This window comes from Ixodes scapularis, unplaced genomic scaffold (genome assembly GCF_016920785.2).
Source record: "Ixodes scapularis isolate PalLabHiFi unplaced genomic scaffold, ASM1692078v2 PGA_scaffold6__148_contigs__length_123643588, whole genome shotgun sequence".
NCBI classification, from domain to species: Eukaryota; Metazoa; Arthropoda; class Arachnida; order Ixodida; family Ixodidae; genus Ixodes; species Ixodes scapularis.
This window is the reverse complement of record NW_024609881.1, coordinates 96,914,498-96,941,052: the sequence shown is the minus strand read 5'-3', so window position 1 is coordinate 96,941,052 and position 26,555 is coordinate 96,914,498. Positions and strand designations below refer to the sequence as shown.

At 45.5% G+C, this 26,555-nt stretch overlaps 1 protein-coding gene across 1 annotated transcript in view; it reads left to right on the top strand.

The window, feature by feature from the left end:
* LOC8040577 (testis-expressed protein 2) overlaps positions 1-22,519 on the top strand; it is a 51,215-nt gene extending 28,696 nt beyond the window's left edge. Inside the window, exons 9-15 of the mRNA XM_002414327.5 lie at positions 3,308-3,522; positions 12,806-12,931; positions 13,410-13,618; positions 15,512-15,613; positions 16,817-17,020; positions 18,980-19,100; positions 19,977-22,519. Coding sequence (XP_002414372.3) covers positions 3,308-3,522; positions 12,806-12,931; positions 13,410-13,618; positions 15,512-15,613; positions 16,817-17,020; positions 18,980-19,100; positions 19,977-20,048 — 1,049 coding nt within the window. The 3' untranslated portion in view covers positions 20,049-22,519. The remainder of the gene's footprint in view (positions 1-3,307; positions 3,523-12,805; positions 12,932-13,409; positions 13,619-15,511; positions 15,614-16,816; positions 17,021-18,979; positions 19,101-19,976) is intronic.
* Positions 22,520-26,555: the final 4,036 nt, after the last annotated feature.

Sequence of the window (26,555 nt, the reverse complement as noted above, 5' to 3'; positions counted from 1 at the left end):
ACATTCACAAAGTTTTAATTTATTTTCACATACAGTCGGCACAGGTGCACCATCCTGATTTGAATGTATGCTTTACTTCCAAGCACGCAATTACGATATTCATACTTTTCCAAGTGTTTATCGCGGCGTGTTACCCCGTTGAGTGCGCTTCTTAGAAAGCACCGGTACGCTGCGGAGAAGCAATACCCGCGGAGCTCGCTTTTGCGGGTATTGCTTCTCCGCAGCGCACCGGTGCTTGGCAAGAAGCGTACTCAACGGGGCCAACCCGCCGCAGTCAACACTTCGAAAAACACGAATAGTGCAGTTCTTCTCAAAGCGAATATCGAATAGTGTATTATTCGGAACTACTATTTTAAATTTCGAATATTCGCACAACCCTAATAATTATTCAAAATTTTGGGACGAATCTTTTTTTTATAGCTCGGTTGAAAAGTTTTATTTACAATGCGTTACATTTTGGGATAGTGCAAACGCTGTCTTAGGCCGAGGCGGATGATGCGGATTAACAGCGCCGACCTTGAGGAGGTGAAGTCCCTCGATTTTTAGCAACATTGCGACACTTTCCTGCCAGTCGGGCAGCCTTAAAGGTATTTCGAGAAAGGACACCTTGATATTCCAGTCCACTAGCTCGGCTCGCACCTTGGGGCACGAACGACCCCTTTTGTGCAGGCAGCCACTGCAGGGTGAGAAATTTCCACAGGGCCACCATCGCCATGGCTAGAGAGCTACAGCTAGGGTTGGGCTGTCCTATTCTAGCCGTAGCCAAGGTTCTTCAGCCACGTGTAGGGCTGGGGCAGCGGTCCTCAAACTTTTGGCCGTCGCGAACCTCCTGACACACTCTCAGGCCGTTTGGGGACCCCCAAGGCATTCTGCGCAAGAGGTCTTCATGCAATGGCATAAAAGGGATTTTGCATTTAAATTTGTTTAGGGCTCTTTTTTTTTTTTTTGGCACAGACTTTTTTGTTTACTTTTGAGGACCTTTGGGGATCTGCAGGCTACAGTTTGAGAACCGCTGGGCTAGAGTAGAAAAAAACCAAGAAATAAAAAGAAAAGTAGATTGATCCTGGAGGCAGTGCTATACCGGCAGTATCGCACTCCCTCTGGTATCAAAGCAAGTTTCTCTAAGCCGTCTGTTCTCACTGAGAGGTGTATGTATAGTTTATTACATTTCTGAACCTGTTTTGAATTCGTATGATCCCCAAGAAATTCGCATGATCAAGATTCTACTTTACGTGCATTGTAATTCATGAAGTCTGTAGTGTTATAATGGTGGGGAGAGGATGGTTAATAGGAGTAGAAAAGGTGTGGTCGCAGCTAGGCTTGGTTCAGCGTAACTCTAGAGAAAGCAGTGGCCACGGCGAGCCAATCCAAACGTTGGATCAAGTCACTTGACAACGTACCGTGGGAGCGCTCCCCCCCGTGCCGAACTCTTGCATGCTTCATTCTGTCACCGTGATCGGCTCACGAGGTCTGTAGCTTTCGGCCTTTGCCAAATTACGCTGAAACTTGTTATAGAGCCACTGTATCTGGCAGCTCGAGTAACAACACTAGGCAACCATCCTAGATGCACGATGCCAGAAATGGTAGCGGTAGTTTCCATTTTGATTCCGCACGTCGCCATTACAACAAGGTAGCTAGTGACTGTTTTATAGGCTGGATTGACGAATATAGATAAACTCATGTTTACAAAAAAACCGGAGCGCCCGTGGCAAATGCCACCGGCGTCACGCATGTGCGAAGGAGTGTAAGCAAGGAGCTTGCTGTCATCCGTAAACAATCGACTGGAATGCACGGTTTTCAGCGTAGGGGCAAGTCCCCGTGCTCTTTTTCGCATTAGAATTGTTGATTCTACGTTTTCCTGGCGATGTCCAACTACTTCAGTGGCCTTAGGAACTGAACGGGGCTTGTTACACTGCAAAACATTGCGTGAATAATGTGACATGCGGCATTTCATTCCGCATGGATGCCGCAGAATGGACTCTAAAGCCCGATTCACATGTTGAGATTCAGCTTGCTATTTTCAGTCGTGACGTCGCTCGGGCGGCAAAAGCGTGAACCGTAGCTGAGATAGTTGACGTCGATACTGAAAATCGCGAGCAGAATAAGACCAAGTGAATCAGACATAACAACTTGGTGATGGCCTCTGGTAACAATGATCAACATCTCCTTGTATCTGCTGTTTAAACCAAGCCTACTTACCCCAACCAACCTTCAAACTTAAGTCTTTTGGGACCTGCACTTACTTCTTATCGCAATTACTGGGTTAACGTTTGGTCGGCGGCAGACAACAGTTCAAACGATCGGGCGGTCGTTTGAACTTCAGGACGCATTGAACGTAGTCCGCAGGCGGTTTTTCCAACCTGGCGGTTTTCCCGTGTTCATGTCGGAACAAAACAAATAAATCTGACGACCACATGTAACCGTGAGTTTAACCCAAAGTGCTTCCTGCACAAGCAGTCGTGGTCTGACGGCGTCTGGGTTTCTTTTTTTTTACGGCCCTTACCTATGTTCTCGGACGAATCGAGCAGGTAGAGAAAGCATAAAAACTGACCTTCAGACCTTTCCCAATTCTTTTGGTACAGCTCCAGCCAAACCATCTTCACAAGAAGGCAGGTTTTTGTCTGGTTTCTTCCAAAACAACACAGGAATGCACATCCCGCATGCTGACTTCCGCCCACAGCCCCAGACTGGAAGTGCGCTCGACGCGCCACCGCCATGCCATGACATAACAGAGCCGATATTGTGCATACTGTAAAGTACCGAGCAAGCGCCCACTCAAAATATGGAGATTATTGTGAAAATTGGGGGAATAGGCGTTCGTTAGGTCATCAATTTTACCTCTATATGTACTGTGCATATTTTTTCAGATGTTGCAAAATTTGGGGGTGGACTCTTGGTATGGAATGGGCGGATGCTCGGTATTTTACGGTAGTCACAAGCTGTATTGAATTTAGACAGAAGCAGTTTCAGGGCGAAGAAACGCAAAGTTCCGCACACCCTGCGTGTCGCAAATGCCCTCTGTCCGAGTGTCCTTGGTAACTTTGTCGTAGCAAGAGACGGCATGGTGACTGGCCAATCAGTCGTCGACCGATCAATCATGGCGACGGGTGCTTACAAGTTGCTGCCCTCCGGTCCCGCCTTAACCTCCCTTACGACGACGAACGTGGTCGTAAGGGAGGTTAAGTCCCTTATGACCACGTCCTGATCGGTTGCTTTGCGAGATCGTGCTGATCTGCGTGTTTCCGTCTGTCCGTGTCTGGTCGGCAGGTAGTATAAAGGTCCAATCACTTTACTTGCCGTCGCGTAGACCCTGACGCCAGACCAATGAGGCCCCGGTCGTCGGACGACTGCGACGACCCGCCGCTCCCGTACGACTCGTACATGATGCAGCTGACGAAAAAACACCTGGAGCAGCCGGGGTTGCAGCACCGAGGCAGCGGCGGCCGAGCCAGCATCACATCGGCGACGGGAGGCCTTTCCAGCAACGTGGCCGCGTCGTCGCTGCTCCGCACCACGACCACGGTAGGCTTTTGAAGTCGTAGGTCACGCATGCGTTTGTTATTCAGAGTACAGTTGAACCTGGATATAACGAAATTGATAAAAGTTTGCAATAATTCGTTACATGGAGGATTTTGTTACATGCAGTTTTCGCGAAAAAACTCTCGAAGGACACGTGGAAAAAAAACGAAAATTAAAAATTGACGTGGGCAAACTCTCCACGTCATTTATTTAGTGGAAAAGAAGTCTGTAAGCTCGCCTTGTGTCTTTTGCGCGAGCGAAGGCAGCACACAGCGCTCAAAGGAAACCAAAGCGTTTAGAGCGCCGTCGTCGTCCCGGGAGCTGGCGACCCGGCGTAATACATCGATGACATCCAAGACCTCCCTCGCGGTAGGCACCAAAGGCTGCTTGCCTTTGGTGGCAATTGGACAAGAATATATCTGCATTTTAGGTACAGTCGCCGACCGATTATTCGGACTTCACAGGGACCTAAGAAACGTCCGAATAATAGAGCAGTCCGAAAGACCAGCAGATTGAAAAACTTGCCTTTATTACTTCCAAGTGGGCTTAAAAAAGCTATAAACAGTGCCTTGTTTCAGGTTACCCTCCGTTTCCGTTCGGCAACTTTCTGTTAGCTTGAGAATCGCTGCCTTCTTTTCTAGCGTTATGGTCGAGTACTTTCTGCGCTTCTTAATGACACTTCGTGGCGGTAGAAGAACAGATGGGGCCGTGACGTCCAAGCCAGCGTTGTGCGAACGAGATAAGAGGCACAAAACCACGAGCGCAAAATGCGGCTGGCAACGCGAAGGTATGAAAAACAAAGCAAAATGATAATAATGATGATGATGATAACGTGCAGCTAAATGAAAAGAAAAAAAAGGGCTAGCATAGAGTCACCTAGCGGTAGGACTCGGGAGTACTCAAGTACCGCCAGTAGCGCTGCCAAACCAAGCCAATCCATTTGCAGCCAACATAGAATTCAAAATGGCTGCTTCTCGATGGTGTTTCCCGCTGATCGCTCCTGACGATTTTGTCCAAATAATCACACTTTCGGACTTCAAGCTGAAACATTGGTCGTGAATATACACTATTTCTATAAGGTAAGTCACAGTTCTGCCTTTAGGTCCGAAATATCGAACAAATCCGAATTATCGGAGTCAGAAAAAAAAAAATTGGAGATTGCAGCGGAGCGAGTTCGTTAAATCAAGGTTATCCAGTGCGAGCGCTTCGTTATATGGAGTTCACAAATACAAGCGCTTCTATGAAAATCGCGTTGGGAAATTGAAAACGTTTGTTAAATAGAGGATATCCAGGTTTAACTGTAGCATAATCTAGGTCAAGTGCTCAGTCACCGATTCCGGTAGTACTACTGTCCAGACCGGTTATGACGAAGTCGGTTATAACGAAATAGCGGCTACTGCGAAGCGATCACGATTTCCCATTCTTTTCTGCACTTCGTTATAACCAAAGCCGGTTATAACGAAATAGTAGATATAGCGAAGTGATTTCCGATTCTTGTTGACTTCGTTATACAGTTGAACCCCTCAATAACGAAAGCCCTCAAGAACGAAATTCTCGCGGCAACAAAGAAATCCGGCGGCCCCGGCGAACGTCCATAGAGTTCTGTGCATGTGTATCCTCTCAACAACGAAAAATTCTTAAAAAGCAACCCCGCATTAACGAAAGTTTGAGGTAGTGATCTGCAACATTTTTCGGGCACATGGGCCAGTTGGGAAACCAGAAGCACAAAAAGTGCTTCTGACACGGAGCACGGAACACTGAGCACGGAGCACTGGACAATTCCCCCTTACAATGCTCCGTTTGCCCCGATTGGTTGCTTCCTCCTCATCAGCCTTCGTTGTGCTAAAGTGGAAAGAGGGGAGGGCCTTAAGGGAGGAGCCCATCCCGCTTTTCTCGTTCTGCAACGCACTACAGTGCAATCCACCTATAACGATACCACATGTAATGATGTACCACTTAAAACAATCAGTTTCTAGACAAGAAATTATCAGTTTCTAGTCTACATGCAACGATAATCGGTTAGTAATAATTGAAAGTTTCGGGTTTTCTTATTATTGTTATAAGTAGATTTCAGTGTATAGTGGCAGGCTTGGGACGGGGGGTAAAGGCGGGAGCGGAAGGAAACCAATCCGGAGCGCCGACGTCGGCAGTCCAGAGAGAGAACGAAAAAAAAGAGGGACAGAAGAGCACAGAAAGAAGGCAGACAAAAAGTTGGGTGTATATGTTTTGCAGCAAACGAGTTGACGTTGCTCGATGCCTGTCAGCTTTATTTACTTCTATACAATGAACAATTTCGGTGTTTTCCTGCAAAGTAGGCTAGAAGGGAACAAGGTACAGACCTTACAGGTGATGGTTTGCTGCTGCTCTCTGCGTATTAAGGTGTCGCCAGCAATGTGGGCCCATAGAGTTATTATGATGTACGCTAGAGGTTCTACTGGCGCTAGTGTCTATGTGACTTCCGGGATGCAAATTGAAAGAGACAGCAACCAGTTTACTTTTGCGGTGCTCTTGTACATTCCTATGGGGAAACGCGCAAGCATTTTGTCTCTTTGCCGGAAAATAACATTGATCACTTTTGTTACTTCGGTCGTACCGAATAATATGTACCTTTATTATCATTGTAAGAGTGTAATTGCTCTAGTTATATTAAGCCATATTAAGTTAGAAACGCTGAAAATGGTATAAACAGCCTTTGCTGACTCCGAGCTAAACCCTGGTTTTGGTTGTTGTGAAATCTCGGCTTTCTAAGCAATTTTTACTTAAAGGGACAATGAAGGCAATTTCGGATATTTTTTTTGCGATTGAACTGGGTTCCAGGCACGTCTCGGACCATGTTGCCCAAATTTCAGCCGAAACTGGCACTTGTGTGCCGCGCAAATCAATTAAACAGTCGCGGTAGTAATAATAATAATAATATTAATAATAATAATAATAATAATAATAATGAAGTTTATTTCCCATTCGATACAGGAATGGAGGAAACAGAGGGAAAAAGCTGTTTAACAGCTTGACGAAGCCCCTTGCTCCCTTACAGTTCCACATGACAGATTAGAAATACAAAGCAACAGCAAAAATATCAACATTGTATACAAAAATAGATTATAACCTATCGCAGAAAAGTAATATATTCAATTCAAATAAGAAAATAAATCTTGCATTGTGACAGACATTATATCAATGTTTTTGTTTAAGAGGAAATTTAGTAAAGTAGGTAGCATATACTTTAGAGACTGCATGGAATAGTTTTTATGGCAAAGAGGCACAGCCCAACGTGCCGCCGAACGAGTTGGATAGGTGGTAACATGTTCCCTTAGTTTAGAAAGTTTGGCCAAAATATCCACGTTTCTTTTTTTTTTCTACTTTAAAACGGACCATAAGTTTATATGTATACATATAGAAAACACGCAACAAATTATATTTTTCAAACAAGCCCTTGGAGCTTGAAATATAAGAAACATTAGCAATGAGGCGAACAAATTTTTTTTGTAATAGATGTATTTTTTGTAGATTTGAACTGGTGGTTGTACCCCATACCAGGTGGCAGTAGTTTAAGTGGGATGCAAATAGAGTTTGATAAATAAGTAGTTTAACGTTGTTTGATAAAATAAAACGGTTTCGTGAGACTAATCCGATGACCCCGGACAATCGAGGAAGTATATAGCTTACATGGTCGTCCCAAGACAAATACTGGTTAAAAATATCGCCAAGACTTTTGAAATTTTCCACTATCTCTATAACATTTGAATTTATTACGAGACTTTTCGTTATAAAAACGCTTTTATTTTTGGTTCGAAAGAAAATTGCTTTGGTTTTACTACTATTAATTTAAGCCCGTTGTCGGGTGTCCAATTTTGCAACCCTGTTAAAGTATCATTTGCGCAGTTGATAAGTTCATCACTAGTCTTAGTTGAAAATAAAAGGGTTGTATCGCCTGCATATATAACAAATTTAGCGAGAGAATCTATGTTAACAATATCATTAATATAAATGTTAAATAGCAAAGGTCCCAAGATACTCCCCTGTGGTACACCGGAGAAAACAGACTTTGTATTAGATGAAAAGCCATTTAAATAGACAAACTGCTTACGATTACTCAAATATGACTGAAGCAACGTAAGTGCTTGGCCCCGAATTCCATAAAGATAAAGTTTTTTTAGCAATAAATTATGATTTAGATAATCAAATGCTTTCGTAAAATCAATAAATACGGCTAAAGCTATCTGGTTTGCCTCAAAACTCTCTAAAATAAATTCTTTTTGTTCTAGTAATGCTAGATCTGTCGAACGATGCTTCGTGAACCCAAATTGATCATTAGTAATTACGCGATACTTATTAAAAAAATTTGGCAGACGAATGTGAATAAGTTTTTCTAAGCCCTTAGAAAAAACCGGTAAGATAGAGATAGGTCTATAATTATTAATGTCGTTCTTGTCTCCCTTTTTATAAAGCACAGACACTCTAGCTTTTTGCTTAAGCTGTGGAAACACCCCAGTTGAAAAACATAAATTAAAAATAAGTAAGGAAGGGAGTGATCAGTGGTAAAACATATTTTACCGGCCGAAGCTGCATACCATCGGCATCACAGCTATGGCTATTTAATTCCATAAAGACAGTAGACACCTCTGTATCAGTAACTGGCAATAGAAAAATAAAATCCCTAGTTTTAAAGGTTATATTATCACATGCAGCATCTCTACAGTTAATTTGAGGCAAATCAACATACCTGTCATTAAATGTGTTTGCCAACGACTAGGGATGCCGCGAACTTTTTTCGAATCGAAGTTTCGATGATCGAACCAAGCGGTTCGAAAGGTTCGAAAGATTTCGATTTTTCGAATTGTCTACATCGTAAAATTCGACGGAAGTCGAATTTTCGAATTTGTTGAGCTAAGAAGTTCGACGCTTTTCGAACCGTCGAACTTATTATGCTAAAAAATTCTATCTTTTTCGAACTTTCAAACTTATTGCGCTGCAAAGTTCGATGCCTGTCGAACTTCCGAACTTGACTGACCAAAAAATTCGATGAATTTCGAACTTTCGAACTTATTTATCAAGAGACTTCGAAAAGTTTCGAACTTTCGAATCCTGAAGTCAGAATTTCGACGAACTTCGAACTTTTAGGGTAAAAGTTCGACGTTCGTCGAACTCCGAAAGACCAGCGGACGGTTTCATTTGATTTCAAGTAGTGAGGTACATTCGTAGTTTTTTTTTTCTCGAACTTTTACATGCGGTGCTGCATTCCTTACGAAAGACAATGGCGTTTGTTTCAATGTTCTGGCATGCCTAGTTTTAAAGAAATAAATTTCCGAAGGGGCGAGGAAGGACGACGGGTTTTTGATGATTATCGTCTGTGCCAGATTAGAAGCGCGCTGTAGCCGAAGCTATTTGTGGTAGAGATGTTATACTTTTTTAAGAATGATCTATGTATAGCCTAGGTAAGTGCTGTCTTAAGATGTGATTATTGTTATTCAACGCGAGTTTTGAAGAAATGTCCAAACATGTATCTACATGCAATTATGACTTAAACTTGATATTTATTTTTGTCTAAGTTGTTTGAGGTATCGCTTTTAAATTAACACCACAGACAGTACATATCATTGCCATCTGCAGAGTACAAAATAATGTATTGTTTTTTCACGTTATGGATTAAATTAACTCATGGCAGAAGATTTCTAATAGTGTTCAAGTTCAGCACGTCATTAAAAGAAAAAAAAAATTTTTTCGCTTCACAATTCTGGGATTTGTTTCTTTTAGCCTGTACACATTTTGGTAAAAGAAACCTGTTTCGAAGTTCTGAACCTCTGAATACGCAAGAATACAACACTTCCGGCGAATTCTTGATAGTTTTTTTTTTTCTCCAACTTTTTATCCCCGCATTTATTTATTTATTTATTTATTTTTTTTTTACTATTGGCACAGGTATTTAGGTCGAAGAGACATAACTTTGAACTTCCGAACCACTAAGCATGTAACGAGTAGTGCCTTCTGACAACGAGTTTCTAACAATGACCATCTATGCAATCTTTTATGCAGTGAAGAGCGACAGTAGCTATACATATGCATTAACAATTTCAGATTAAAATAAGCTCGACCATGCCCTCTTTCCCTGTATTGTTTTATTTAACAGTCCGAAATATCTGGAAGGGGGGAAGGGAACTAAAGCCCCTGCCCCCCCCCCCCCCTCCCCCCTCCCCCCCCCGCTACCCTCTTACCACCCGTTTTTCCTCTTCCGACGCCACTTGTATGGTAGAACGCTCCTCGACCTCGAGTTGTGTCGGCTTTTTGCGAGGCGATTCCTCCGTCCCAGAAAATAAACCTTCAGGACAATCACAAACTTAACTTACTATATGCCAGCGTCACCCGGGCGGCGTTCGATCAGATTACTACCAGCGTGCAAGGGGTGGTGAGGTAGTTTGCCAGGTCGCTTCAAGGTTTTTCTGAGCCTCAACCTCCTGACCGCCCCTGGCCGTTTCGAACTGGATGAGTCTCGTAGAACAGTGTGCTCGTGTGATCACTACTGCGTGATGCAGGTTAAAGACCCCCCCCCCCCTTCCCCACCCCGGGCTGGCGGTCACAATTACTGATCCATGGTCACACTTCACTCTGCACTGGCAAATATTCCAGCACATCCGGGACATTCGTCGCCTCATTTAATTGCGTGACCAACTTCGCATAATCTAGATATTACACCCTAACTTTTCTAAACTTGATTTTGTGAAAACCAGTGAGTCGTGAAAACATTATTTGAAACAAACTGTGGAGGAACTTGAAAACCGGACTTCGAACTTTGAAAACTTGGACTAGAAAAGAATTCAAAATCTTCAAAGTTTTTTTTTTTTTTTCGAATTTAGCGTTAAAGGAGAATCGAAACCTTCTAACTTTATGCAGAAAGAAATTCGAAATCTTCGAAATGTTCGAACTTCATGTCTATAAAAATTCGAAGCGTTCGAAGTTTTCGAATTTTATTTCCAAAGAATTTCGAAATCTTCGAATTTATCGAACCTGAAGTAAAAAAATATTCGAAATATTTGAATCCGAAATATTAGAAACCGTGAGAGCTTCGAACTTTTCGAATTCGAAACTCCACTGTGATCGAAAGTTGCGAATTTTTCGAATTCGAACCTCGGTCGGTACGAAAATATCGAAATTTTTCGAAATCGAACCTTAGTTCGCTTCGCAATTATCGAAACCTTTCGAAATCGAACTTGGGGTGGTTCGCGACATCCCTACCAACGACGCGCCAGTTAATTTCTTCCCTGCAGAAATAATGCATTCTACACAAGGGACGTTTTGCCTTCTATAACTGAATTTAAGTTCTTCCACATAAGGTCAGAACGGCCTACAGAGTTTCTAAAGGAATCATGGTGATAGCGCTCTCTTGCTTTTCTCAGGGCGTTTGTCAGTTGATTACGGTACGATTTAAAAGTCCGAAGGTCACTGGGATCTCTAGTTTTTGTGAACTTTCTGTAGAGCGCATTTTTAACATTTATGTTTTCAAGTAGATCTACAGTGGTGCCCGGATTGACTGGGCGACACCCCGAGAGTTGTGGGAGAAGCCAGGAGAAGCGGAGCTCACGTGACCGATGCGGGGCCCAGAAGCGCGACGTCACAAGAGACGCGTCAGCAAATGGTCGAAACGAGAGATGTGCCCTCGATCACTTTTTGGTTCGTAATTTTGAAGAATACTGTTCTAATTTCCGCTTGAATAGCCATGAAAAGTATAAATCGGACCGGAAATGATTACTAAACCGTAAATAAAGCAGCATAATTGTTTTTCTCTTTGCTACGCTGGACGCGAAGCGGACAACGAACAACTATGGGCAATAAAATAAAGAAAGAACACGCGGGAGACGTTTGGTTTGGGTTTCAGATGTCGGTGTCGTGTTTACTTCGGGAACACGGTACTCGAAGGATTCTGCAAAATGATAGTTATGCCAAATTTGTGCGCTGTAGATGGCTGTTCCAAGGGTCGACTGAAGACCAGTATTCGTTCGGGCGACGCTAGTTTTCACGTGTGGGTTGCTGTTAGTGTTCTTTGACGACGAAAAGAGAGGACGTCCAACTTTGGTGAAAACCAAAAATGGTGCTGTTTATTTTCTCCTTCTTGGGGAGCGTCCCCCGCGGAGGAACCGGTTCCCGGAACGGCCGGGTCTCTCCCACTTTACCCTCTGCATGTCCCCCGCGTCCCTGTCCTTCGGCAACGCGCCGCTGTCGTCTCGCCTGCACGAATGTTGCTCACTGCTTCCTGCTTGGAGCCCGCGGGCCACTTGTTGCTGGCTGGCCGGTCTCCGTCGGATGATGGAGGGGCCGCCACACACATACTCCCGTTCCGTTGGCGTTGGGTCACTGAACGGAAGCCCCGAACTCGCTCGCGAGAGCGGCGTTGTCGTCCATGTTGACAAAGCCGGTCGTGATGTTGACAGATTAGACGGAACGACCGCGCCACCGCGCTGCTATAACACGCCGCGGTAACCAGGGTATCGATCTCCTAAATACTACCGATAACGACTATTCACACTTGACATCGCTCCCTACGTCACCTCCGTTTTCGGAGGCACACTAATGAGAATGGAGATAGTTCAGTTTCGGTTTCTTAATTTTTTTTCGTAGGCACAGAAATACGTGTCACAAATGCCTGCAAAAAATTGGGCAACATGCTAGGTTTCCGAGAAGCCTAAAAACACCATATGAAAAAATTGGATGAAATCGTCTTCATTGTCCCTTTAAACAACAATCACGAGAATGATAATATCGTAAGAGATTTCTGTGCTCGGCCAGGTTGAATCGTGGATTGTGTGCACAGCATCAAAAACGCTGACATTGATGAGAAATTTTAAAAGTGATGTTGCAGGTCCTTGGACTTTACACGACGCTTGTTCAGGGTGACTCGGGATTCCACTCTAAACTGTGCAACCATCGACTTGCTCGAAATTACCGATCACTATGGAGCTGAAGGGCCGCCGTTCCCATGATTCCTCGAGTGCGGGCCGGGGCTCTTGGGGGATTTTGCATGGGGTCTATTTGCGACAGCACACCAGCACCATATGAACCTCTTGTGTACATTATGATAAGCTTATGTATGGGCCCGTCGGGACCACCAACGGGGACTGCTGGTGTCCGCGTTTGTGCCCCGCCGTTTTAAAGCAGCCCGAATGCGTAGGACCTTTCCCTCTGGATAGTTACATTAGCTCAATGGTATGAGAAGGGCTCAACGGCAGACCCAGCTCATCCGAGGAGAGAGGAGGGCACGAGGTTTGATGGGGGCCCGCTACGAATGTCTGCGCAGGCGTCTTCAAGCAGCACGCAGTGGATCAACGTGCTGGTCGGGCGTCTCTTCTACGACGTCTTCACCTGCCAGGAATGGTCCGACGTGGTCCGGCAGCGCATCCAGAGGAAGCTCAACCGCATCAAGGTCTGTCCGTCCGTTCACGACCAAAGTTCATCGTCCGTTATGAAAGGTACCTTCAGTTGAGCGTTGTGGCTCGTCGAAAAAGAAAGTATGGTAGTCGCCCTTTCCACTGTACGGATTTGTTGCGAGCAAACGAGCTCTACGCTAGTTCCCGAGCTTGGGTAATTCTTAATTTCAACGTCTTGCACTCCAATGCCACAGTTTTCAGTGAAACAGTAGTTGAGAAAAGAGTAGCTGTGCGGATATTGGAATATGTCGACGCAAGTCGAATACGGTTGGCACAAAACACTTGACCCAAAACGTCCAGATTTGATTTGTGTGAACCTGTCGCCATAGTGAAAAAATGTATGCCTCAAAGCACCCATTCTTTTAAAATGGCCATTCAGTAGCCTTTGCGCCCTAGAAAACCTGCGAGCATTTCGCCTAGACGTCCACGGGAACCTCGCATTTAGGGTCTTTTTGTTTGGCGTCCGTTCTGCAGGTTCCGTTCTTCATGGAGGAACTCACGGTGACTGAGATCCACCTGGGGTCGCAGCTTCCGTACATCCGTCGCACCTCTGAGGCTGTGGTGGACAAGCAGGGGACGTGGGTCGACCTCGACCTCACCTACAACGGGGCCTTCCAGATGACCCTGTCCACCAAACTCAACCTCATGCGCCTCAAGAAGTCTCAGCACGAGGAGATGCAGAGGCAAGCGGTGACAACTGCTCTGCGTTTCAATCTTGATCCGTCACGCTTGCCCTAACTTCTTCCGGTGCGACGGGATGAAAATTTTTGTTGGAAGGACAGTCATACCTGGCGTTTTCTTGCGCTATTGCTTCTTAATGTTCACCTCGTAAATTTTGTAAATGTCCTAACTCCCTACAGCACTATTTTACAACGGAGCTGTTAAGGGCTAGTTTCCTCATGATTGTGTCCCCCGCAAAGAAATTAAGACACCGAACTCTGGACACCTACCACCATCTATGAGCGACGGCGGCAAACCATGTGTCTGGTTGCTGCCGTCGCTCATAGATGGCGGCAGTCTTTCCACTCTGGCGTGCAGACTTGCTGCCGGCCATTACTTTCCATAGTACAGCTCTGCTGGTCTTCCTTTTTTCACCAGAGTGGAAAGGCTGAAAGTTTTTTTTTATTGTGATCTGTGCAAATATGACTACTGTATTATGCAACTTTTACTGAGATGTATACTAAATGACTACCGTATTATGCATTGCTGAAGTGAGGTATCGGAGGAAAGTGGGAAAGCCCTTTCCTCTCTTCCATACGTCGAGGGTTGGACACTTCATGGCCTCACCTTCACAAGCTTGTTTGGGAATTTGTAGTATTGCAGGCATCGTCTAGTGTGAAATAACAATAAGTGTGCTCGTGCAGCAAGTGCATTAAACAGTCTCCAATGCCATTAAAGTGACTTTAGTCAAGCACATGCTTATTGAGAGTTTCTTGAACCAACGTTGCACAAGTAAAAAAATTTTTAAATATTCAGCACGAACAATATTCTATTCATATTCGACATTTAGAATATCCGTGCAACCTTCCTTCGACGCGGAAAGCATGGCTACAGGGAGCGGGCTGCGTCTCGTTCATTACAGTAGAACGCCGGAGTCGCATCTCGATTGCGACTCCGGCGGCTTGGGGGAGAACCTCGGCACTTTTAGCCGGCGTTGTTGGCGGTCGGCGTCCGCACCGCTTTGTCGGCATACTAACCGCTCATAACAACAGCACATCCATCTGATGCTGTCACCCATTTTCCTCTCGTCATGTGCTACCACTGGCGAAAGTGGCGCAAATGCTGTCGTAACGACCAACCCAGCAACCAAAGGAGCAGCATAGAAATCGAAACCCAAATGCGGCTGTCTACCGATCGAGCTTTGCCCGTGCGAGCGCATGTTCACTTCAGTTGTCAACATTGGAGCAGTACATTCGCTTGTGGCTTTTCAAGCGTTTCCAAAGTAGACGTGCGATTATGTGTCGCTCTCGGTAACTCCAGCAAGCACTTTGAGGCGTTGTTCGGAGGGTTGAAAGCATCGATTGCAAGAGTGCGCAAGAGTAGCTCTAGACTAGGACGTACAAGGGGGTAGTAGCGGGAGTAGTAAATGAATGAATCTTGCATTTCTTTGTTTATTTCTTTGTGTTAGTTCAGCTCCGGTTGCTTTATCAAATTTTGCCGACACTTTGGCAGCCTTGGTTCTGCGTTCCGCCCGAAGCCCGTACCATCTCATTTAGCCGTTTTTCCTGACCCGTGTAGGCTCGTTTTGTTCTGCGATCGTGTCATTTCACGACGCCATTGCAGAGCTGCTTGTTTTTAAATTATTATGTTTTTTTTTGTTTTTTTTTTGGTGTGTGTTTAAAAATAGTAAGTTTGAATAGTTTGTTTTCCCGGGTAATAAGTTTTTTTCCTCGCAGTTTCTTCAAAATATATCAATGAAGCTCTACTGTAGTATGTTATTTCATTTTGTCTGGGCATGCTGGATGGTCTGGCCATGAAGGGAGGGGGGGTGCTGTCCCTTTGTCAGGCCTGTCGACAACTCTATTCCTCGACGGTTGTCTCAATAACCTTTCTATATTTTACCTTCTCTTTTTCAGTTTCACAATGAACCATGACGGATCGGAAGAGGAGAGTGCTGTGTCTTCAGAGGAGGAGGACGGGCTCGAGCGGCCAGAATCCAGCACCATTTCCAAAGACGCGTAAGTTCTTCGGCTCTTCAATCGAGCAAAGGGAAGAATGGCGACGGCGTGTGCGAGTACACTTTGATCACAGAGTCTCGCGCCCGATAAAACTTGACCTCTCGGATCCTGATCAAACTCGTTCTCGGATACTTGCTCAGTCATTTGCTGCCCTCGAAGGACCGAAGTGAAGTAGTTGTTCGAAGCCCATTGCCTTTCGTCAGGAGTGGACTTTAATGTAAAGTTTATATTTATTGCACATCTCTCCAATAGTTTTGGGCATGAGCTGCTCGTTTGGCTTTAAAGGACACGTGTGGTTTGTTACTGTGTCTAGAGGGACCCCAGCATGCTTGTACTGAATGCCACTGACCAGGAAGATCCTTTGTCATAGCGTCTTTTGTTGTGGCATAATTTTGAGGACAAAAGTTTACTTCCCCTTTCGGTCTTTCAGTCCCGTATGAACGCCCATCCAGTTGTTCTGGCTAAATGTTCGTAACAATAATATTCTGAAACATTGCCCATCATCGGACATCACGCAATGTCCAGCAGAAATCTCACAGACAGCACGATCTGCAGTGCCGGTACGTGTAAGGTGGGAATCCGCCACAAGTTCATGGCAGGTTCCTGTTTTTTGTTTGCGATCTGCGCACTCTATATTGGTTCCTGTGGCGCGCAAGTTTGCAGCAGGTTTCTGCATGTTTATCGCGTCGTAAAACGCGAATCCGCCGCATCTGAAACCTGCGGCATCTTTTTCCGTGACGCAGGAGTTTGTAGCGATTACCCGCGCTTTTATCTCGCGTTTACAGTAGTCGTGGAGTTGCATTGTTAATGTGGGGCGGCTGCAGTGAACACAGTGAAATGCTGTCGACAGTCAATGCCTCACTGTGCATTCGTGTAGTGGCTCAGATTGAATTGCCGCAATGATGGGAACAGCCAAACCGTAACAATGTCTGGAACTCAACGCGTGTACTGCACTTTGACAAACTTGGTGCGTGGCCATGACGAACGTTGGCGACTTGTAGTCGGCTCCAGGTAACGTGACTGCTTATTCTGGCCGCGAGTTGAGGGGGCTGCTCGTTTTTCTCAAATTTTTTCTGCGACTGCCATTCCGTGGAGATAGGAACTAACGCGTGTCTTATGGGATTTCGCTCTGGTCCGAATTTACTGAAAGTACGACAATCATTGCACCGCCCTTCTAAGTCTTTTCGGACCTGGTCTCGACAGTCCGGCGGGCACGGGCAAGAAGCTCCTGGACCTGGTGGACAAGATAGCGCAGTCCAAGTACTTCCAGCAGGCAACAGAGAACCGCTACATCAAGCGCAAGATGGAGGAGGTCTCCAACATGCCCCTGGTGCTCACCGTGGAAGTGAGCCACCTGGTGGGCACCCTGGCGCTCAACGTGCCCCCGCCGCCCACCGACCGCATCTGGTAAGTGCCACCAGGGTCTTCGAACAGAGACCTTGGCGGTCTCCGCCGTACATTTCAAAGACGGCCGGCGCAAAAGACGAGAACAAGTAGAGGACTGGACAGGACAAAGAAACAAAAAGCAAATTAGTCGTTTGTTGCCGAGAAGGCGGGAGTTTACCCTGCCAGAGTATGGCGACATTGTTTTTCACTGTAGTTGGGAAAACTTGGCCAGTGTAGTACTACTAGAACCGCTAATGCAACGCTCTTCACGCAGGCACGAGGATTCAGATGCAGCCATACTGGCTGCATCTGAAACCGCCGACACCTGGGAGAAGAGACTCTCTCCAAAGACGGAGAATCCCCGTGCTAATTGCCGACGCATTTCGTCGAGAATCGGTGTAGTGGTGGCGGCGATATTGGCACCATTATTTTCATGAAAGACGGCGGCTCCTTCGAACCCCCGTCCAATGGTTGGGTCCTCCAAGCAATCTGTTAGGTCGACATCCCAGCGTCGGCAACGCGACCCTGGCACCAATGCCGCCTGCCAATAGGAGATCCATGGGCCGGCACTTTGCCTCGGTACCTACCGCATTTACTCGAGTAAAAGACGCACCGTTTGTGAACAAAGCCTGCGGGTCCGCTTTCCCGTGTAGCAGCGGATAGTCGATCGCCGCGATCGACGGGACAATGGCGGCGATTTACGAGACGGAGAGAACGTCTTTGCGCTCTCTGCGATTGGCTGCATGCGCTCTCTGCAAAAACATAGATTCGAGGGCCTTGACCATAAGGTGTGCATCTATTACTATAGTCAGTTACAAGTCAAGAAGGTAGGAGAAGCTCCACCCACAAGCGTGATGCGCCCGTTTCAAATCTCTCCGCAGTCGAAAGAAGAGTTCACTGGAAACGCTCCTTGTTCCGCTTCAATGGATTCCTACTTGTCTCCGATCCCACTTTTTAAGAAAGCGACCTTTGTATTCATCGGAGAGGGAACCGAGCCCCTGAAAGCAGCCTTTGTATCCATCGGGGGGGAAGCTAATCCCCGAAAGTCGCATTTGTTTCCGTCGGTGGGGGAGAACTCTAATCTCCCTCTCGTGGCTTCCACAATGCTAAGTCAAAGTCGAAAGATAAAGCAAATATGTACAGAAAGGCAAGACCCTCCTCGCGCGTTGGCCGGGACGTCACGGAAATGGTGGGACGCTATTAGATGCGGAGGTGGCGGAGGGATATCTGATTCCCTTTGAGGGGCATTTGCCGCTACCTTCTTAACCTGTAACTGACTATAGAGTAAACACGGTATGCAATACAAACGTTCCTGCATTGTTTACATTATGAGACGTATGGTGTAAAGGGACTCTTAAAAATCACTTGCTTGGTCTTGGAATTTTGACCACAATTGTAGCCCGAAAGCTCATTTTAAGGTTAAAGGTCACTTAAAGACCGACGACCAGTTCGCGCTTTCCACTTTTCGCCCGCTTCCTCCTCTCCCTCCTACCCTTTCCACCCACGCCCGCCCCTCTTGGTCCCTTCTTTCCATCCTTCGATTCCCTCGCCCGAAGGCGTGGAGAGGAGGGTCTTCTGCCTTGCAGAATCTCGAGTCTGGTCGTCGGCCTTTAACTGCGTTACCGCGATAGTCTGTTTGTAATGATAACTCGATCTATGGGCTCCAAGCATCCTGACAAACTAAACATGACATTCGTGCTTGGCCATTTCCGTATTAAAATTGACACTAAAGATGGATTACCTCGCAATTTTCGCATTCGCCAGAGGGCGCCGTCGGACGAGGAGAAATGTTTGGTTTTTTTAAGATGCTTAGAGCGCATGGATTAAGTTATGACCATAAATAGACTATAGCAGTGAGTGGTTAGTGCTCCTTTAAGTCCGAAAATCGGCAGAAACGGGGGTTCAAAAATAACTGAATCCAGCAAGTACTGTACCTAGCGCGACAGCAATTTTACGCGGTGTTGCTTCGTCTTCACGCAGGTATGGTTTCCGCACCCTCCCCAGGATGGAGCTAGTGGCAAGGCCCAAGTTGGGCGAGAAGGAAGTCACCTTTGCAAGGGTCACCGAACGGATAGAGAAGATGCTCTTCCTCGAGTTTCAGGTGAGTGGCGCATCATGTAACTCGCTCGCGGCTCAGTCGGTGCGTCTGTCAGGGACGTAAGGAAGGGTTCCTGGTAGCTGCTCTTCGGGAGTTTTCGTGTCGAGAAAATTTGCGAAACAATGCCGGTTGATTACATGCTCTCGTCGGCTTGCGTTTCAGGTGGGTGCATCGCTGTTTCTACCGATGAATTTGTTAAGCGTACAGGTACCTATCGAAGCTGCGTGGAAGAACCTTTCTGTCCTTCTGGAGCTCCATGATCACAATTTTTAATGACTAAGAGTTTTTCTTGTCATTGTTACTTTCCTGCCTCCTTCAAATCGTTAGGGTAATTCTGGAACAAGTCGTGGAAAAGCCAGAGAAAACTTGGGGAATTTATAAACATAATTATTGTAATACCTCATTTGTAAAAAATGTAAAAGAAAGAAGAAAAAGAACAACTACTTTAATTTCTTTAACGGACTTTTTCAAACACCAAAGCCACCGAGAATTTTTGGGGATGACCTAACTTATGGGAATCTTTGCAAGCTTACTGTCATGTACTGCATGTAGCTGGCCCATTGTGATTGATTGGCAAGATGAGGGAATCGTAAGGTGCAGATTGTGTTTGCGTCCAAAGCCGAAATCTCCTTCGCTATTCCGAGCACGTCGGCGTCCTGTGCTTTGCCGATCAACTGCCACTTGCAGCGATTGGCTCTTTACATGAAAAAATTAATTTGCAGGGCTGTTTCACACTCGCTACAAACGGTATTTGTCGGCGCTCTGTTACATTGTGTTACCCTATATTTCGAGGAACTGGCAGAGTAAATTTAGAGGGCGTTTCAGGCCAACATGTTGTTGATATTTTTCCTCTCATTTTTCTTTCTTTCCGGTTTTTAGAGGATCTTGGTCATGCCCAACATGGACGATTTCATGATCCCCATCATGCACAGTTACCTCCCAGAGTGCTGAAGTCTGCCGGCAACATATGCACGTGCCGGCCATGTCCTCTGCTTGAGACTACTCCAGTTTTCAGACGTCCGAGATTACTGGGCTTTCACGGCCGAGATTATGGACTTTGTTGGTCGTTTTACTAGTTATTTTTTTCCCCCCGTTCACTCTTTTCTGGGTGTTTAGTTTTCATGTTGTACTTATTCTGTGCACTTCTTTTTACAGGTTAATGTTGCGTCAATTTGGCAGAAGCATTTGTGATGGTCTCGGTAGACTGCAACAGCCTGTGAAAGGCGTTTTTGTTTGATTTGTTTGTTCTTTTAAAATGATTTTAACAGTCAAAGTGTCGACAGCTTCGTTGGGTCAGGTTACAGCATGCAACACATCTCGACGTGAAAATTGATGCTTCATTTGGAAGGACTCAAAAGGCAGTTATGAAGCTGGTCACACAAAGTAAAAGACGAAGTGAAATATGTAATAGAACTCTTGCGTTTACAGATTTCTGGGGGAAAAAAAAAAGGGGGGAGATCAAAACTCTAGTCCTTCCTATCGACAATCGGCGGATGTGAACAGTTTCAAGTGCTCGGCCAGTTTCTTCGAACCGTTCTCCAGGTTTTAGGTCTGACAATGAACCAAGTCTTTCACATCTTAAGGCGCCCAGTCCACGGCCAGGTACTCGTAGATTTTACGGAACGCAGGAACTGCACTACAACGGCAGAAGGCCCGATTTTCCAGTCGGCGGAAGCAGGCGCGTCACGGCGACGGAAATGGGTGCCGTACTTGCGAGAAAGATTCCGTCAAGGGGACGCCCCGCTTTACGACCAGGGCAGTCGAACGGCTCTTCTACCAAAGCATTTAAAAGAAGCGAAAGGTTCGTTCGACTGGACCGGTCTCGCTTGGGCTAGTTCAAACACCTTGAAGGGCTGTTTGTGAGGTGGAAGAAAATGCAGTGTTTATATTTAATATATGAATCGTCGTTTTGTCACTCCGTGTGTGCGCCTGTACATAGCCGGTCGCTAGCTGCGTTAATTCTGCATTGTGCTCGGCGGTGAAAGGTTGCAAGCGTCGCGACGTTTGTTTCCGTGACCCCTCTCAGCGGAACGTGGTCGCACGACGAAAGTTGCCTCGTCCGGTCGTTTCCGTCCGGCACTTCGGAAGACGCATAGACTTTTGAGAAAGTTAAAGGAAACGTTGCGGGGCACCGTCTTGTGTGTTGTCTCTGAAGCATTGGTTTCTGCTAGTCCGTTACTTTGCGTGCAATGTTCAAACAAAATAAGATGGCCGCCTCTTGTTTTTTCTGGGGTTCCTCTATTTACTTTAGGTGCTTGTATATGTTAGCATTCTAGTCTGCCGGGCATGTGAACAACCATGTACGATCAATGGTGGTTGCATCATTTCAATACATTGGCCGTAGCTTCCCGAAAAAAAATGTGCAAGGGATGTGTGCTACGGTTTTTGTACGACCTGGATGTTTTAAGTGTGCTTAGAACGCTCCCTCCTCGGAAGCATGCCTAAATAATGTGTTGGTTTGCAGAGTACACCGCCAAAAGACCGACCGATTGACGCGACGCTAGTTCAGCTTGCTCCGCCCCCTTAGAGTCGCTCACCTACCAACCATTTATGCCCACCGAGAGCCACGATTCTAGGGTTGCAAGAGCTCAACACATTTTTCTCAACTTTCGAAGCGAAAGCCCTAAAGTTTGGTTTGCAATCTTGTGCACGCGACTCACCGTCGGTTTATCGACGTAGTATCAGTTGCCTTTACGCCAAACGTGCGGTATTGTAACGAACTATCGACCAAAAACGTGTGCGAGCATTGGAACTTGGTCCTAAAAGCCAACTCTGCCGAGGTTTTTCCGCGGGTTGCGTCTACCTCAAGGCTGCGTGTCGCAGGTCGCTCTTTGCGACCTCGGTACTAGATCGCTTTAGATGCTTTTATAGGGATTGCAAGCGCAAAGCCGCTAGTAACGAACTACGAAAGAAAATAGAAAAGGCCAACTTCGAAGATTTTTAAAACATTGCTCTTCCCCGCCGGCTCGTGCATATCAGGGTCCGTCTCTCCTCCTCATCGCCGCGGTTGGTTCCCCGCAGCTCGACAAACGCGAGGTGCCGCCGGTTGTGAGATTGCTCATCGCTTCGGAATAGGTCCGCTTCCTTACCCTAATGGTCACGTCGTTGAAAGTGCGCCTCGCATTTCTCGGGTTGCCGGCAATCGGCGGCGCGACGCCTCGATCGTGTCGTCCACAAGTGTCCTTCGTCTGAGCAAACGAAGCAGTTCCCGCCGCCGTTGGCGAGCGTAAAGAAGTGTCCGCCGTTTTCAATTTTTGTCTAGCTCCGGGTGTGCTCAAGTCTTTGTCCAAATGTCCAAGTTTTACTTTTTTTTTTTTTTATCGTGGGTAATATATAAACGTTGGGTCGTGCGAGAGATGCCGCAGTATTTTGTGGATGCAGCCGTGTGTTGGTACAGTAAATAAAACGAATGTCGCTTATTACGCTTGTGCGTGGTGTCCAGTCTTTTGCGTCGATTTCACCGACGCCATGAGCAGTGGCAGGCTTTATGTGCGGGTTGTATGGAAAGAAGTCTCGTATGGCATGAGGGCAGCAGACCTTTTAGCCAGCTTGCCTGGTTCGTGAAATACCAGCGCTGTAATCCGGACCCTTGGCGAAAGAGTTGCAGAGGGATTCGACTGCTGCGATTGGCCAGCGTCCAAGTTGAGCACAGCACCGGCCAATCGCGGCCGACCAGACTCTCCGCCGATTTTTTTCCCCAAGTGTCGAGACCAGCCCCTGGCCCGAGTAGACAAGTTGGGTGAACCAAGGACAACAGGCGATCCAACTCCTGTCGGTACCTGGCGTTTCCTATATTCTATGCCACCTGGAGGCTTGGATAATAGTTTACCTTTTACCACACTGATGGCGGTAAGGAACCTGTAGTACGCGGTATTTATTTTATCGGGCACCGTCGCTTTCGGAAGTCGGCAGCAGATGAGAATGTGCCTTTCATTGTGTAGATCTTTGCCCATTTTTTTAAGTTTCGATAGTGACAAAAGTAAAAGGGGTTAGGATGAAGTGCCAACTTGCATAGACACCTTGGTCAGATTCTATACTTGAAAGGTTTTTAGAGCCGATTGTGTGCCACCAACGGATTGACTGGACCCAAGTTGGATTCCTGCATCACATTGCACTAACGTCTCATGTGTAGTCCTTGCATTATCCGCCTAGGAGCATCTTCAACTTCCTTCGTCAGTAACCAGTATGGCCCTGGACAACAGGAGTGATCAAAGCGGATAGGCTTAATTTCGGAAAGGGTCTATAGAGCAAACATTGCCATTACCCCACCATCTGCAGGGCATGCAATCGCCTTTTACCCGACCCTAACCTGAAAAAGGGAAAGTGCAAAGTTCACGGCCTTAAAATGATTTGTATATTCTTGTGTTGAGTAGATATTCAAAATTGCAAATAGTAGTTTAGAATAATTCGATATTCGCTTCGAGAGGAACCGCAATCTTCGTATTTTTCGAAGTGTCGATCGTGGCGGGTTAACCCCGTTGAGCGCACTTCTTGCTTAGCACCGATGCACTGCGGAGAAGCGACACCCGCAGAAGCAAGCTCTGCAGGTGCTGCTTCTCCACGTTGCAGCTGTGCTCGGTAAGAAGCGCGTTCATTGGGGTAACCCACTGCGATCAACACTTGGGAAAAGCACTTTAAAATTGGATGGTGTACGTGCATGTTTTGTGTATTTAGAAAGAAATAAGGCTTTGTGAATGTTGATATCTACATTACAGTGAATTTTTCAAAATTAAAATAGCTGCAATGCAACAGTATGTTGGGCAAATATGCTGACAACCTGCATTCATCATTCGTGATTGGTTTTTTTTTTTTTTTTTCATATTTGACATTGAAGAAAGAGTATTTGCATGTAGCAAGATTTATAAATCCACTCAAGTAGGTATAGCTGGAATTCTGTATAGGTTTAATTTTGTCAAATCTGTTGTTCACTTGTTATTCCAGGCATAAATTTTTCCGATGTATAAATCTAGCTTATAAATGGACAAGTGTAAGTTTGGCAACAACCTTCACAAGTTTAGCTGGGTTTTCGTTAAAGCATAATGTCAGTAGTGAAATGCTTGAAGAAACTATTCCATTAAAAAAAAAAAAATTATTGGCCAAAACCTTTTATTTGCTTTTAACTCAAAATCCACTATTCGCACACGACTACCGTAAAATACCGCAGATGTTCACACTTCGTTCCAGCGCCCACCATTAGCATTTCCCAAATTTGGGAATTTTGCAAATTATACGTTAGCTGCACAATTTGCCCGGGCAAGCGCCCATGTCTGGATTAAGCCAGTTTTTAGTAAAAATGGGGAGGGTGCTTCGCCGGTATTTTACGGTAGTAGTATGTTCAGCTAGAATATAAGAACTATGGGAGATACTTATTTCAATGCCCAAGAACCAGCCTTGGGCTGGCTTTTGGCCAAAAAGGGTGCCAATGGGTGCCCTTGCAACATTTGGCAAATGGTGTACGTCGTATATGTTGAGCAACATAGTGATGAAATTGTTTGTCAAAGAGGCAGCCTCGGTGGCATGGCAGAAAAGACGGCGTCGGTGGCGTTGCGACGGGAGAATCCCGACTGATCGATAGGGTCATGGCGTTGCAGTCACATGACCTCACCCGGGAATTTCCAACAACCCGCAGCGCTCGCAGGAAACGTGACATCGCGCATGGAGTGGAAGTGAATAAAAACATGACATGTAAAGCGAAGAAGAATCTTGGGCGGGATTCAAATCCGCAACCCTTTGGTTGCGAGCCGGACACGCTAGGCCATGTCCGCCACACTTCCTGCTCACTGGCAGGAAAAGTATGAGAAGCGCATGAGAAGGCAATGCAAACAGGGCCTGATAATGCTATCGCGTTCCACTCTTAAAGACAAAGCTTAGGCATCCTCCAAGTTTTTTTTATGTTGAAACAAACTATAGTAAAAATATAGATGATGAGACAGCAGCAAGATGCCTCCAGTTGCAGTAACAAGCAGGGGTGGAAGTGCTGCGCCAGTGTGCGCCAATCCGCTATCGCTACACCATCTTGCTCCCAAGCACAAAACGTTGCACCAAAACTAATTAAAAAAAAAGTTTTTTTTTTTTATGGTTATCAAATCAGTTAATTATTTTTATGAAAACAGGCACCAAGTGTCTATTTTCATAGAACGAGAATTATCATGATTCATTTCGGACCAGGTAAATAAACAGTGTTGCGTTTCGTTTTATGGTCTTGTATTGATGAGCTGTCGAGCTCCAGCAGCACGAGAGAACCGCACGAGTTGGTTGTTTGAAGGGATACTTCAACGAAATAGACTTGTTGAGTTCAGAAAAAGGCTATGATCCACAAAATCCATAAATGACAATTGCACATTTGTATTTTGAACCTGGATGGCTGTATTTTTCATTATAAACCACGTGACGAAATGTCTTTACAGCGTGCAATTCGCGTAATGACTGTTGATGAAACGCGTGTCCATAAAAAGTTATCCATGAAACGAGTTTCGACGAAATGAGAGGGACCCTACTGGCATGTTCATTTGTCGTCTAATCTCTGGAGAAAGCGATAACTACTCTACAAAATTAAACATTTGGCATAAATTTGTTTCGTTGCTTGAGCCTTTAGGGTGTTTGCTTTTGCTCTCTATTCTAAACATAACAATAAAAGCGATAATTGGTTGCCTCTGTAAACACTTGTTATGTAGGTCTTTTGTTCTTAACAAACTCTTAAACAAGCTTTTTTTAAAATTCTATTCAGTCATGCTTGTTCTAGCAAGGGCTTAAGCACATACGTATGAGCAGGGATGATATGAAGTTTTCAATATTTTGCATTTGTACTTTTATCAGATAGAGTAGATTTCTATCCTGCTAACTTGTGTTGAAATACCTTTGTGTTTGCTAAATGGGGACTTGGAACATTTGCATTTCCCGATAATGAAAAATTTAGTCGAGAAGTATTGAGATTTATTACATACCATACTATTGCATCTCGAAATGGTTTTGTTTTCAACTCGTGGAACTTGTGATTTGGGCTGTTAGGTAGGAATGTTTTGTTTTCATGAAACTTTTGTTGCCCATGCATTCTATTGGAAATCCATAAGAGGAACCAACCCACTACCAGGGTAGTTCTCAATAGCTGCCATTGAAATAAATTGCAATTACTCTGTTTGGCTTTTTTTAGGCTATGGGCTGGATTATATTAAGGAAAGGGTATATTTGGAAATGGTTCTGGAACATTACACTGAGATGCTTTTTCATTTTGTATTTAGAAAAACACCTCCGCATTTATAGCCCCAAGTTTGACCTGGGTGACCAACTCCAAGATTTACTTATGCTGCTACGAAACTACTTTTGTGGCTCCAAAGCTGCCCAAAAGGGGCATCTTTGCTTGCTCCCAGATCTGCTACAAAGGGCTGAAACTTGCTTCCACCCCTGAAAAGAAATCTAGAGGAAAATGCCAGCTTCTCAAACAATGTATGCAGGCAATTG